Source organism: Cupressus sempervirens, chromosome 3, assembly GCF_028749045.1.
Source record: "Cupressus sempervirens isolate cs-2001-9-10 chromosome 3, ASM2874904v1, whole genome shotgun sequence".
Taxonomy (NCBI): domain Eukaryota; kingdom Viridiplantae; phylum Streptophyta; class Pinopsida; order Cupressales; family Cupressaceae; genus Cupressus; species Cupressus sempervirens.
Genome location: NC_143120.1, coordinates 995788241 through 995804089, shown reverse-complemented (window position 1 = coordinate 995804089; position 15849 = coordinate 995788241). Strand labels below are relative to the sequence as shown.

General features: G+C 34.5%; 1 protein-coding gene across 3 annotated transcripts; it reads left to right on the top strand.

Moving 5' to 3' along the window:
• Positions 1-1575: 1575 nt before the first annotated feature.
• LOC149570104 (uncharacterized) lies at positions 1576-9290 on the top strand. 3 transcript variants are annotated; one of them, XM_089822753.1, is made up of 3 exons: positions 1576-2101; positions 2344-3445; positions 8879-9290. In XM_089822753.1, the coding sequence occupies exons 1-2, from the start codon at positions 1880-1882 to the stop codon at positions 3433-3435; spliced, it is 1314 nt and encodes a 437-aa protein (XP_089678879.1). In that variant the 5' UTR covers positions 1576-1879; the 3' UTR covers positions 3436-3445; positions 8879-9290. The 3 variants fall into 3 exon arrangements, with proteins under 3 accessions (XP_089678879.1, XP_089678882.1, XP_089678881.1); XM_089822756.1 differs by lacking the exon at positions 8879-9290 and adding an exon at positions 3584-3699; XM_089822755.1 differs by lacking the exon at positions 8879-9290 and adding an exon at positions 3579-3699.
• Positions 9291-15849: the final 6559 nt, after the last annotated feature.

The following is a 15849-nucleotide window of genomic DNA, read 5'->3' as shown; positions in this document are numbered from 1 at the left end:
CCGGTTCATTACTTTACGATTTCAGGCTGGCCTTTTATTGTAGCTTCCAGAGTCATTACTAGGTTGTAGAATCCCTAAATTCTGAATGGGCTTCTGATATCACTTTTATTATCTTGGATTAATGGTAGTTTTGTGAGGTGGTTTCTTTGGTTAGTATCTCTGTAATTTTAAATGGAAGGTGTAGTAAGGAACGGTTTGAAGGGTTAGCTAGATCATTCCCTTCTGGTTCGTTTTGTTTTGACATATCTCTATCCTGTCTGGGTTTGATTATGTAAGTTCTTATCTATGTTATTGGTTTATAGACACAGAGGAAGGTTATGTTTGAAGAATAATTATGGTGTAGGAGAGTATGGTTATATTGGAATCATCTACGGGTATGACATTGATATTCTTTGTTACTTAGTTTCTAACATAGTTTGTTATTTAGCCAGAATTTTGGTCTGTATTTTGTCTTTGATAGGTGGAATATGGATAGAATAGTTTGTAGTTTCTCAAATATCATTCCAAAATCTGACAGCATCCTGTCCTGCTGTAATTACTGGTTTTGTCAATTTGAGATACGATGCAGTAATTTTTGTTAGGAATTTGTTTAGAACCTTTTTTTGTATTCTAACTTCCTATGGTGTTTAGCTAGCTAGATAGTTTCTTTTGGTATAAATGTAATGTTGCAGGGTGTGGTCAAGGCTAATCCTCTTGAAGATACCAATATATCTATGGAAATTGGATGTAACAAATTTGGTCCTCTTTCATATAGTAGCAACTTTATGGAGAATGGATGAAATAAATTGTCAAAGGGTATCCATGTATTGATCTTAATGTAATTATAATAAACTAGTATGTAGGTCACTGGGGTATGCCCCTTTCATGAGATGTAATAATATAGGACTTCGGTCCCGGGCTAGACTGGAGGTTTTCTTCTCCATTCTTTCCTACCAGTGCCTGTTTGAACGAAAAAAGCTGTTGTTACTTTTTTTTATTAATAAAATTTATCATGGCCTTGGCCATTTACCGATAAAAAAAAAAGAAAAAAAAAAAAGAAATATCTAAACAATAAATAATTGAATAAAGTTTTAATATTTCTTTAAAATGTTATTTTCAATTAATTATTTGTTAATGTTTAAAGTTTAAAAATATTGATACATATTTGTATCTATGCATTTTTAGTATATATATTTTTACACTAACATTTTTTCAATATAATTTTTTTATTTAATTCTCGAATGTAAAAAATCATTTCATAATTAATTATCTTTACTTACTTTTGACACTAGACAGACTCCAGCTCTATAAAACTCTTGTTTTATTTGAATATTTATATAAATATATTATTAAAAAAATTATGTTTTATAATATTAGATTAAGAAATTAGATATAATAACACTTCAATTCAAATTAAATTCCATCTATAAATATCTCTCCATAAACACTAGGTAATTTATTCAATTTCCACTTAATGTTATACAAAAACCCTACTTCTATTATAATTTTTTTTTTCGTTTTTTTTCCTTAGAAACTATATGGCCTTTCATTGATGTCGGGAAATGGTATAAATTGCCTTGTTTGAAGATTTGTAGCGTTTAGAAAATAAAAACACCATTGGATCGGGGGAGCTCTCTGTTAGGTAGTGGTAACGCAGGAACTGATAGGGAGAGCAGAGGCTAGTTTAGACTTCAGAAGAGATCAGAGATCTGGCCCGAGACCAACTATACATAAAGTAGTTGTCTTGAAAAAAAACATAGTTTACTTCTGCATTATTCATTCTTCTACGATCAGAACATTTGCTGCTTCATTCCTTCTTCCTTTTGGTTTTTGTATTTTTTCCCCTCTTTTTCCTTTTTTGTGGTTCACTGGGTATTCGTTGCCCTTTTATTATTAAGCCATGGATACGGAGCAGGGGAAGGTCTTTATTGGAGGCATTTCATGGGAGACCAACGAAGAAACCCTAAAAGAATATTTCAAGGCATACGGGGAAGTGGCAGAGACTGTTATAATGAGGGACAGAATGACTGGACGTGCTAGAGGATTTGGGTTCATTGGATTTGCAGATCCAAATGTTGTAGAGCGGGTTTTGCAGGATAAGCATACCATAGATGGCAGACAGGTATGGTTTCGATAATACCCATTTATTTTTCAAACATATATGCAGAGTGTGTAGGGTTTCTGGTTGATTTAACAGTACCCATATGGGTCTCCGATTGGTTTTGAAAAAACCCACATGATTTTTTTTGTTGTTTTAGTCTGCTTTTGTTGATTAGGGTTTAGCCCTTTTTCTTCTGTTCTGAAATAGTTATCTAGTTTCGCTCTATTTTCTTATTTTGATATGTGTGATATGGCATGGATTAGGTTGAATTGAAAAGAGCAGTACCGAGGGAAGAACAGCAGAGGAATGCGCAAATGAAAAATAGTGGAAGCAATATGGGGGTAGGAGGTCCTAGGACCAAGAAAATATTTGTCGGGGGTTTAGCTCCCACTGTAACAGAGGACGATTTCAGGAAGTATTTTGAGCAGTTTGGGAACATTACAGACGTGGTTGTGATGTATGATCACGTATCGCAGAGGCCCAGGGGTTTTGGGTTTATTACTTTTGATACAGAAGACGCAGTAGACAAGGTGGTCATGAAGAACTTCCATCAGCTTCACGACAAGATGGTGGAAGTAAAGAGGGCATTGCCGAAGGAAATGTCCCCTGGTGGAGCGAGGGCTAGATCTAGTCCTGGTAGTGGTTTTGGAGGGGCACCTACTAGCAGATATGGGGCACCTGCACCTCCTCCAGCAGGTAGAGGCGGGTATGGTCCCTATGGTGGAGCTGCCGTTCCGGGGTATTTCGCTGGAGGGTACGGTGCCCCCGGTGTCAATGGAGGAGGGTATGGAGCTGCTCCAGGGGCGGCTCCTCCTCCACCTACATATGGTGGTGCTCCCGCTGGTTATGCAGGAGGTGCTTATGGGGCTGGCTATGGGAATCCTGCTTATGGTGCTGCAGCCCCTGCCCCTTATGCAAGTGCTCCAATGGCTGGTGGCTATGCGGCAGCAGCTCCTCCGGGGGGAGCAACTGCTCCTTGGGGCTCGGCAATGCAAACAAGTCAGGGTGCTGGTGGTGGTTATGGTTATGGAAGCGGTCCTGATGCTGCCGCTTATGGCGGGGGATATGGTAGTGCTACTGGTACTGGCCCTTATGTACCTCCTAGCGCTGGTGGTGTCAGTGCTGGATATCAAGGAGGCACTGGTGATGTTTATGGTGGTCAAGGATATGGGGATCAATACAATGCACCCCCTTCTGGTGGGGTTCCGAGTGGTGGCTATGCCATGGGTGGTCCAGTTCAAGCTGATCCCGGTGTCAATGGTTCTCCTGGATATGGTGCAGCGGGTAGACAAACACAGAGAGTTGCTGATGCAAGGTTTAGGCCCTACCCAGCATCTGGTGATCGGGCAAGCTAATTGCAATTCGGTACATTCTTGCTTCAGATTTCACCTCAAGAATCATCAATTGAAGCTCTTTTGACAATCTTGTACTCTTTTTCCTTTTTCTTTATCTTTTTTTTTCATTCGACAATGTTTTTTGTGGTGCCTGCTAATATCAGTGCAGGAGGTTGATTTCAAGAAGGTTTTGGCAAAATCATTTGCCAGCTGGCTTTGCTATGGCTGCCTTGTATTCTAACTTCACGGTATTTTTGGATAAATGAGACTATTTGTTTCTGTGGAGATGCAGCATTACTTTGCCTCATATTTAGTCATCATTGATATGCATTCCTGCCTACTTCAGCAACCAGTATATGTTTTAAGTACAATTGTTGTAAGTCTGACTAGATAAGAATTATGGACTTCTTTATTTTATTTTTCTTAACTAGATACGAATTTGAGAGTAATATATGCTAAATTTTGAGATATCAAATTGTTAGAATACAAGTATTTAAGTCTATGCATTTTTAAGTTTCTAGTGCAATTTACCAAATCAAGTCAATGATTTGCATTAAAATTTGACCATGTATATAAAACTCAAGGGAAAACAATGCTGTCGATCAGTAGCAACCTATTCCGGAAAGTGTGGTTGTCAATTATAAGATTCTTCCTGTTTGGTTGGTTCATTCCAGTGGTTTATATAAACCATTTTTGTTTTTGCTAGAATGGAATGTGTTGAAAGAACTGTGTTTGAGTTGTTTCTGAAACTGCCCTATCTCCTACCTTCAGATTCACTCTTATTTTAATTTTTTTAGTTGCATCCTTGAACTGTCATCAAATTGGTCGGAGATTAACTTTTCTTTTTGAGTTGGATCCTTTCTTGCTTGCTATTTAAGTATCATAGTTCTCATAAATGCATCTATGATGCCATCTTAATTGTCCTTTATGCTTGTAGTAGTATGTTTTGTTTGGCTTTAAAAGTGTCTCTAGCACTGCTGATGTTATTATCTCTTATGCAATTAATTTTGCTATTTTGAGTAAAAATACATTCTGCCTTTTCTTTCCATTATTTAAAATTTAGCTAGACATCTATTATATGCCTGAAATTCCGTATTTGGATGCCACAGTTCAATTATGTTTGATTAGCTATAGACCAGAGCTTCCTAAAATTGTTAAACTCTCTTGTTATGCTCTTCTAATTTTCAATCAGATGACAACGTGAAGTTACTACTATTTAATGAAGTCAATTTTTTGTACATATTCTATTTTGTGATATATGATTCTATAACTTGTGCCATGTATTTAGTGATACTGAGTACTCTCCTTCTTTTGTGGCTAATTCTATGTCACCTGTTTGTAAATTGTATTAGAACTTGTTTTCCCAAAACTGTACCTTTGATATGTGTGCCTCGACTACATTTATGTGAGAGTATTGTAATATGTTTGTGCATTTCTCTTTTTTGGTATCTAGTTTTGTGGTTAGATTGTTATTATGATTGGGGTGTAGTCAGCTCTTGTTATTTTGTATTAATTGGGGTGTGAGGGAGTAGGTGGTTAAGATAAGGTCTATTTTGCACCCAATCTGGGTCAAGAGATCAAAATCAGAGTAAAGAATTTGAACAATATATGGATAATTTTGTTAGGTTCCTTGTTCTTTTGAGGGCACCTCAGGCCTAGCTGGGGCCTAAAAATAGCCTTATCTTGCATGATAGGTAACATTTGTAAAAGTTTGATAGCTTTACCTTTGTGTATTATTTACTGCATGATACGAAACATTTGTAAAAAGTTTGATAGCTTTGCCTTTACCTTTGTATATTATAATATTATTCACTGGATGAGCCTTTGTGTATTATTTATTGCTTAGGTTATTAGCTTAGTTGCCGATTCGTGAAATGAATCCAATTTGGACATGTGAACCGGATCCGAAGATTTTGGGATTATTTTTTTCCCAATTATGATTCCGTGGAGGATTCGCGTGTGTATGTGTGTATGTATATGTATATGCATTATATATACTACAAAATAAAAGAAATATACATAATTCTAAAACAATCATTTTTACAAGAAACATGATTGATTTGTGTCCCAAACTGCATAAAGAACCTTCAGATATATATATATATATACACACACACACAAAAATAAGAGAAATATACGTCATTCTAAAATTAAATCATTTTTACAAGAAACATGGTTGATTTTTGTCCCAAACTGCATAAAGAACCTTCACTTAGAATATATTCAATTTCAAGCACTAAAGACTTGAATTTCATCAACTTTTTCTTATCAATACAACTACTGTGTAAAATATCTTTTGAAAATCATTTTTCAGGAAATCCTCCTTTCAATTCAAGTACTAAGACTTAAAACTGTAATGAAAGAAGCATGGCTGATTTCATCCCACTTTTTCTTATCATTTCAAGCACTGTTTAAAATATCTTTTGGAAATCAATTTTCAGGGAATCCTCTTTGAACATTGGAAAAGCATGAATTTTTATAGATACCATTGAGCATTGTTTCTTTAGAAAATTGAGATTATAATACCCAAATTATTACCAGTGATTTTTTTAGTGGCGAATCTTTGCCAATTGGCTATTTCGTATCTTTGCGAAATCGCAATTTGGAGAATAAAACCTACATATGGGGTCAACCACTTCGCCGAGATATTAAATAATTTGGGTCAAAATCCCAGGCTGATCGCTCATTAGTATACACATAATTGGTCCCAAATCCTAGTTCAATCGCCAATGTAATCTACATTTAGAATACAATTATTTTAAAGTTTTCGCCATCCTTGCCCTAATGTTTTCTTATTGCACAATGTTATTTTGCCCTTAAGATAAAATAATATTTTCCCTCGGGTTGAGCATTGCCTATGATTTTACTGACGTGTCTCCAGCTACCCCTGTTTAGCCAACTGTTTTGGTCTTTGGGACAGGTGTCCTAATTTTGGGAACATTTAGACTTTATGGTATGGTGTTTAAAATTAGGCTTGAAATAGATCTGAAGCAATTGATTTATATTACATTGACGGTCCAAATTATTTCCTTTCACAATAAAAATTATAACATTAAAAGTGATGACGACCAAGTTGGCAATAAAAAAAGACACATTATTAATTGAATCTTAATTGATTGACATACTACAAGTACACTATATAGTGTACACTTGGCATGTGGGCCATAGACCACTTGTCACTCTATAAATTCACCAAAAAGTTAAATAATCTCTCTTTGAATATTGACATATTAGCCAACTATATTAATATTTTGTGTTATATGAAATAATTAATTTGCCTTTTACATTACGAAAATGTTTGACCAACAAAAAAAATTGCCTACATTTATTTTCATACCAAAAAAATTAAAATTAATTCGCCACAATTATTATTAAATTTTGATATGGAAAGGAAAATTTTGCCAAAAGAAAATAAATTTCTCCCTTGGCTCGAATGAAAAAATTGCCATCGATTAGAATTTTTTCTTGCATATTTAATGTTGAATTCGCCAGCATTTTACATATTTTTCTCAGGAGGGGTTTCTTAAAGTTATCCCTGATTATTACCTGTGTTAGCAAAATGGAAAAAAATTAAAGATTAATTACCTTTTCAGTACTGGTAAAACAACCCTAACGGATCACTCCCAACCTTTTAAGTCCTGCAGTTTCAATTATTGTAACTTTGGCTCAACACAGAGATAATGACACATTCCAAAATCTTCATGAAGCCACTGTTATATTATGTGCTGTATTCCACATTGAAAACAATCAATTTGAACAAACTTAATAAAGATTCTACTTTCTGTTATTCTGAGGTTGATTTTTCAGCTGAAGTGCAACAGTGTACCTGAATCCTTGGGCTGTGGCTTGGATCCTCAGGGCAGGATCCTTAATTCTACCACTGATTAAAACATGGTGAGTACTGTTGGTGAGTGACATGCACCCAGTTTTAAACCATGACAATAATTCTCTGTAACCTTGTAAATCCCAGGGTTTTCCACTGTGCTTAAATTTAGACACCTTTAGTGAGTATTGTTTGATACGACTACTAGAATTGGAAGTCTTAAATGAGACTGGTCGAAGCAGATATCTGTTGTCTGTTTGCTTGTAGTATTTGAAACCCAGGGACAATTTGAATTTAATGTTCATTAATAGAATTGGACATCTGGCATTCCGAGGATAGTTCTGAGTTTAACTTGCATGTTTTATGAGATCGTGAAAACAATGGTAGCATTCTATATACATGGAGTATAACAGGGAAAATGATATTTATATAATAGTGAAAGGAATAATTGTCAAGGTGTGAAAAGACCCACAAGATGTGAAAAGCACGCAAAATTTACACGTAAAATTTTGGACCTGTGTGCCGAACCTGGGTGATGCCCCAAAATGACAGAGGATTTGTATGATTTCTGATTATTTGCTTGTCATAAAATTTTGAGTCTGACTGTCATACTGAGTCAGAATTACATCGGATTTTGAACAATTTATGATTATTTGCCAGTCCTTAGTAAATTTTGATAGTCTGGTTTCAAATAGGGTCATAACAAAAATGATTGTGAGCTTTAGAATGGTAAATCTTGAAAGTTGTGGGCTCATTCTTGTCCCTATAGAGGCCATGTATGGCATTAGTGATTTAAAGGTGTAGGTATACTGTATAGTTAACGCGTTTTGGAATATTCAGGCTGCGCTCGGGCAGTGTTATGATTATGTGATATATGTTCCTACAATTTTTGTATGCATGAAAACCTCGTATTTACTATTATTTTATTTAACCACCAGGATGTTAATTTTGTAGATTTTTTCCCATATTTCAGAATTTGCTACAGCAAAGAATGTTTTAGTAGTAGAAAAATGAGCATCAATTAACCGTTGTTGTTTGGACCCATTTTTTGGTAGAACCACTTAGTTTGGAGAAGCTAAGAACAACTTGGGCAAATCAATCAAAAGGATAGATGAGAGGGCATCAGTGCAAAATCCGGTATGAGGGGAATTGTGTTAAGGCGGCCAATATTTCTAGAATTTTCTGAATTGTGCAATTGCAATATGATGGATCTCCCATCTCTCGGTATTTGGGACATTATATCTTAATTGGTAGATGTCATATTATGGCTAACTTTAAATCTAGTTATTATGGCACTGATTGGTCAACTGATGGAGTCAGTATGATTTACGTGGATGTTGGAGTTTAGTGTAGAAAAACTACTAATTAAGGCCTTACGTTTAACAAGAAGATTGAGATTCTTTTTATGCTCATTTTTACTGGTTCTTGTAGTTGAACTAGTATAGAATGTACATTTGTTTAGTGCATGATTAAATTAAGATTGTAGATTTACTGAAGGGAATGACATGCTAACTCTAGTTAGAGGAGACCATAGGCTTATTTTCCAGATCAAATCTCGTAAAGTAATATTATGGGGTTCTATGAGATACATGTTTAAGATGCAGTGTTATATCTTTCACAAGTTGTTTGGTACTTGCCCAGGGCCTTGTCGGACCACTGGAATGTGCTGTGGGTGGATTGACGGTAAGTGGGTCAAAGGCTTGAGTGGGTTCATTAGACTGCCCCTGAAACTGGTTATGAGATAATGGCGGCATGGGAAGCTATATAAAAGAAGGCAAGAGGCTGTTCATTTTTTTTTTCCGACAAGGAGGATCTAAATTAATTTTATGCACTTTTACCTGTCACATGTTTCATAGATTGAGTCTTTAAAGCCAAACCTAATGATATATATAACCCGTATTTAATCATTGCATTTTAGATGAGTGTTGAATATAAATTACATGTCCTGTAACGAGTTTAAAGCAAAGATTGGAAGATTATTTGAAGGAGCCATTGAATTGTTTAACCATTTGTTTATAATTGAAATGTTCCAAAAAATCTTTTGTTAAGAACATCTTTGGGATTTAAGCGTGCTGTGTGATGTTTTACAAGTAGTTGGAATGGTTTATTTTGCCCTAATTTCATTTAAGTAATGCTCGAGTGAAATATGAGAAAGTGCAAACTACTTAGTCAAATCCAGGTAAAGTACAGTCTGATATGATGAAAAGGCCTGTCTGAAAATTTATGTAGGTCAAATGAAATTAGAAGTCATTTTGTCTGCCTTGGTGGCATGCTTTTTGACGGGAAATGTGTTCATTTGTAATTGTATTGGACGTAAGTGCATTTAGTGTGTTCAATTTATTTAGGCTTGAGAAAGGATTTGAGTATTTGCTGTGTTGAATTTCATGATTGTGCTTGTTCATTGATCAATTATCAAGATGAGAGAAATGAGGTCAGTTATGAACTTAATTTCATTTACTTAGTATTAACTTATAATCTTAGTGATGGATCATTGTTGTTGATTTGGAACATATAATGAAAGCTATATAGATCTTTAAGATATTGATTGATTAAATGAGAAGTGAAAGTTTTATCACATACGATTGTAATAAGAGATGATAAATAGCACAAAGAACGTGGTGCAAAGAATTTATTGGATGAAAATAAAGATGAATATTTGTTTGAATGTGTAGGAGTTCATAAAAGTTTATGATTGATAAGAAATCGATAACAAATTGATCATTGGTTAGTAATAGTTATTGCAGAGTTTAATCTTGGTAGCAATATCAGAATAGTTATTAAATCCTGGTAGCAATATCACAAATAGTTATTCTAGCAAAACATTTAAAGTTTATGAACAAATGACTTCAAAGGTTCTCTGGCACCCTAATAGAACAAATTACTTCAAAGGTTCTTTGGCACCCTAATAGGAACCTAGATATGTTATGCTTAATACATTAAGGGTGCTTCTCACTTAATCAAAAACTTAAAAAGATTCTTTGGCAAACTAATGGAATCTAGATATGTTATGCTTTAATACATTAAGATGCTTCACACCTAGCCAAAGTAATCCAACATGGCTATGATATGTTAAAAAAGAAAATGAAAGTGATTACAATTGTTTTTTCTAAACAACAATATTTGAAATAATTTACTATAGTTAATTTTTAATATAATTAAGCTTAGCTCTCCGTTAATTAAGTTCGAGTTTGAGACATCTTTGGTTGTCTTGGTTTTTAAACAAAAATAAGGTAAATGAAGATATCATTCTTCATAAGACTAAGATTTTTCCATTGAAACTCAAAGTGTCTTCACCTCGGTTGTTTAAGACATAATTCAAACTTTGAGAGACTTGATTGTGTGCACTTACTAATGATTATTGTTGTTTGCTCTGGGCAAAATAGATAAATATTAACATATTTTCTTGTCTTCACCATTTGTACATCTTTAAAGGATAATGTTGTACTTAAGTTATATTCTATATTAGTCTCTCTCTCTCTCTCTCTCTCTCTCTCTCTCTCTCTCTCTCTCTCTCTATATATATAACATCGAGAGTAATTGTTTTTTGAGGTGCCTACTTTCATAGATCTAAGGGTTATTTTTTTTTCAATTGGAATTCATAGATCTAAGGATTAAGCTAGTGGTTGGAAAAGTTTTTTTAAATTTTTCTATTTTTGATAAGGTTAGTATCGAATTATTTATTTCATTTTAAATATAGTTGTATAAACTTATTATAAAATTATTCTTCAACATTTTATTTTTCAATTTTATATATGGTGTTTATTTGCATCACTTTAATTCTATTTTATTTTAAGGATATTGTTACATAAAATGTTATATTCAAGAGTAGAGTTATGGTTAAGGTTAGGGTTAGAAGTAGAGTTAGGGTTGGCATTAATATTTAAGTTAAGGTTACGGTTAGGGCTAGGGCTATTGTTAGGATTAGACTTAGGGTTAGGGTTACAATTAGAGCTAGGGTTAGGGTTAGGATTAGAGTTACAAGTAGAGTTAGGGTTGGCATTAAGATTTAAGTTAAGGTTACGGTTAGGGCTAGGGCTATTGTTAGGATTAGACTTAGGGTTACAATTAGAGCTAGGGTTAGGGTTAGGATTAGAGTTACAATTAGAGTTAGGGTTAGGGTTAGAGTTAGGGCTAGGGCTATTTTTAGGATTACACCTATTGTTAGGGTTAGAGTTAGGGTTAGGTTTAGAATTAGAGTTAAGGGTTAGTGTTAGGGCTAGGATTATAGTTTGGGTTACAAATATAGTTAGGGTTAGGGTAAGGACAAGGGTAAGAATTAGGGTTTAGGTTACAAATATAGTTAGGGTTAGGGTTAGAATTAGAGTTAGGGTTTGACTTAGACCTAGAGGTAGATTTAGAGTTAGAATAAGGGTTATAATTAGAGTTGAAGTTAGGGTTATAGTTAGGATTATAATTAGGGTTAAAATTAGGATTAGGGTTAGGGTTAGAATTAGAGTTAGGGTTTGACTTAGACCTAGAGGTAGATTTAGAGTTAGAATAAGGGTTATAATTAGAGTTGAAGTTAGGGTTATAGTTAGGATTATAATTAGGGTTAAAATTAGGATTAGGGTTGGTTAGAATTAGATTTATGATTAGAGTTAGAGAAAGGGGTAGAGAAAGGATTAGATTTAGGGTTATGTTAAGGTTAGGTTTATATTTAGAGTTAGCATTATACATAGAGTTACATTAGGGTTAAGGTTAGGGTAAGGGTTTGAGTTAGGGTTAAGGTTAGAGTTAGGTTTAGGGTTAGGGTTTTAGTCTAAATTAAAGTAAGGGTTAAGGTTAGAGTTAGGGTTAGGGGTTTTAGTCAAGATTGAACTAAGGGTTAGGGTTAGGATTAGAGTCTAATTATGGTAGAGTTAGACAGTTAGAGTTAGATTTAGGGTTAGAGTTCAGGGTAGGGTTAGGGTTAGGGTTAGTGTTTGGATTAGAGTTAGGGTGAAGTTTAGGATTGGGGTTAGGGTTAGAGATAGGTGTAGAGAAAGGGTTAGGGTTAGGGTTATAAAGGTTAAGGTTAAAATATGAGTTAGGGGTAGATAGAGCATAGGAATTATGGTTAGGATTAGGGTTAGATTTAGGGTTTTGAGTTTGAGTTAGGGTTAGGATTAGAGTTAGCATTACAATAAGCGTTAAAGTCCAATTATGGTAGAGTTAGATTTAGGGCTATAGTTAGAGGTAGGGGTAGGGTTATAGTTATAGTTAAGGTTAGGGTTTGAGTTAGAGAAAGGGTTAGGCTTAAGGTTATTGTTAGGGTTATGTTTATATATAGAGTTAGGGTTATATATAGAATTAGCATCAGGGTTGAGGTTAGTGTAAGGGTATGCGTTAGGTTTAGGATTAAGGTTAGAGTCTAATTATGGTAGAGTTAGATTTATGGTTAGAGTTAGGGGTAGGAGTAGGGTTAAGGTTAGTGTTAGGATTAGAGTTAGGGTTAAAGTTAGGATTAGAGTTAGGGTTAGGGTTAGGATTATAGATAGGGGTAGAGAAAGGGTTAGGGGTAAAGAAAGGGTTAAGGTTAGAGTTAGGTTTAGGGTTATAGTCCAGATTAAAGTAAGGGTTAAGGTTAGGGTTAGAGTTTTGAGCTAGGGTTAAGGTTAGAGTTAGGATTAGGGTTTTGGTTTTAGTCAAGATCAAACTAAGGGTTAGGATTAGGATTAGAGTCTAATTATGGTAAGAGTTAGATTTACAGTTAGAGTTAGTTTTAGGGTTCGAGTTAGTGGTAGGATTATGGTTAGGGTTAGAGATAAGCATAGAGAAAAGGTTAGGGTCAGGGTTAGGGTTATAAAGGTTAGGGTTAGGTTTAGGGCTAAAATATGAGTTAGGGTTAGGGTTATAATTTGAGTTGGGGTTAGACAAAGCATAGGAATTACAGTTAGGATTAGGGTTAGATTTAGGGTTTGAGTTTGAGTTAAGGTTAAGGGTTATCGTAAGGGTTAAGGTTAGCCTAAGGGTTAGAGTTAGGGTTAGGATTAGAGTTAGAGTCTAATTATGGTAGAGTTAGATTTACAGTTAGAGTTAGGGGTAGGAGTAGGGTTAAGGTTAGTGTTAGGATTAGAGTTAGGGTTAGGGTTAGGGTTATAGATAGGGGTAGAGAAAGGGTTAGGGTTAGGGGTAAAGAAAGGGTTAGGGTTAGGGTAAGGTTCAGGGTTAGGGTTAGAGATAGGGTTAGGGCTAAGGCAAAAGCAGCGGGAAAGGAAGGAGCAATGGAGATGCAAGGTAGCGCAAGCCCCTTGACCCATAATTAGTTTCTTTGCTACCAGCACTAAACGTAGCAGATCTAGAAGCAAATCTACCAACATTAAAGATCCATCTGTAGAACTAGTTCTAATTCCTGATAGGGCGAATAGGCATACAGGGGCCCTACCCCAACAAAATAGGCCCACCCTACCCTACCTTAACCTTGCAGGCAATAGTTCTGGTGGCCCCCCCCCCCCCCCCCCCCCATTCTATAGGCGAGCCCTAAATTATAGATGTTTAGGTTGAGTTCGTTATATAGGTAGGGGAAGGATTCCAGTTCCAGTTGGCTCTGGGATGTACATAAGAAGGAAGGGAGTTGGAGAGGGAATAGAATAGGCTTGACCAACATGATAAAGAGGATTGTGCAGGATCTTGGGAGTCCTATCTAAATATGGGCTTTGATCCAGCTGATCTTGGAAATGGTGGGGGTTATACATAGGGGTAGAAAAAGGGTTAGGGTTAAGATCAGGGTTAGGGTTAGGGTCAGGGTTAAGGTTAGGATTATAGTTAGGGTTAGAGATAGGGGTAGAAAAAATTAGGGTTAGGGTTAAAATATGAGTTAGTGTTAGTCTAAGTTACAATTAGGGTTATAGTTTGAGTTAGGGGCAGACAAAGCATTAGAATTATGGTTAGGGGAAAAAGTAGGACTCTGGCTAGAGTTATGGTTAGTGTTATGTTTAAAGTTACATTTAGGAGGGTAGCTTGTTCTTGTTACACATGCCTCTTAGCATAATAGAGCAATATAAGGATTACAATGTTCCTTAAGTAGTTTTATAATTTTATTAGTTACATTTATAAATAGACCATTGGTTAATGTTAATTATGCTTAGCAAGAATAGTATACAATGAAGGGCTACTAAATGTTATTGAGGTAATGATTTAAAATGAGTATAAAATGAATATTATGCTTTAGAGTAGGTTAATAGTTAGAAATAACACATCAATTTTATACATAATTTAATGATCAACATATTAATGATATATCTCATGTAAAAGCTTTAATATTACAAACACAAAGGTCAAGGAAATTTTTTTCAAATATTTGCAAGTATAGTTGAGAAGAATTTGAGCTAAAAAGTTAAATCGTTTATGTATTATTTTGATACATAGATGAAAGGAGAACTATATCTTCTAGTACAATTATTTAGATGAAGTAATAAGTGAAAAATTGAAAGATGTGAAATCATCATATGGACCACATGTATACTTTTCCATAATGATGTAAGTACATAACATATTCTTTAGAGATTAAAATCGTATTACGACCTTTATTCATAATATGAGCATCATAGACCTCTTTCATAATGGGTGGAAATGCATTTACTTTTGCAGATGTGTTGCGTACGTATTTGGAAACATTTTCCATCTCCATTATCTCTATCTCTTGTACATGATCAATTGATAAAGCTGCATTCTCAAGTGCTTTTACCATAGTTGTACAACACTGTTTAAAAATATCAAGGGTTGCCATGCTTGAAACAAATCATGGAAAACAATTTAGAAAGCATTATCACCAATAAAAAAGAACAAATGTATACTTAATCTAAGGGATATAAATTTTAAATCAATAATAGTTTTGAAAAACATAATAGGTCACTTAGTATAATCAAGTATGTAGAAAATGAATATAAAAACCAAATTGTATTAAAATTTGTAGTGAAATTTTGGGTATGCAAACATGGTAATATTATGACCATTAATGGATAGTGAAGAATAGATATACTTTTCAAATATTGAGTAGTAATGTATTGGTTGAAAGTCATGAAGCACAATCATAATGATTTATTTCAATCGAAGGAGGTCTTTATAATTTGAATTAATGTTATAGCTACCTTAATTTGAGGACCCAATTGATGATCATAGTTAAATTTACAAATTAGAGAATTAGTATAATGAAATTTCAGCCTAATGGTACTTGCAACCATTAAAATGTGCAAATATTATGGTTATCATGTTGCATTGAGCATATCAAATTATAGTTGATTACTTGCATTTGAAGGTTGTTCATGTATGTCACTTGGTTGTACCTCAACATGTTGTACTTAACATCTTTTTGCATTTGGAAGGACCCTCTCAGAAGTACGTTGACAAGTGTTTCTTTGTACATTTGTGTGCTCTTTTTCATCAGTTTCTAGTTGTAAAATTGATACTTCAGACCTTGTATCATAACTTTGCCTATTAATTTGATTTAATGTTATTCTTTTTTGTTCTCATTCATTTTTTGTCTGTTGTTGTCGTTGACGTCTACGATATTCTCTATGATATTCTCTTTGATATTGCTTTTGGTATTCTCTTCTTGCCTCCTTTGGTTCAAAATTTAACCTAGGTCTCACCATAGCTAGTACAAAAATGATATAAGTGAATTAAGATATGTA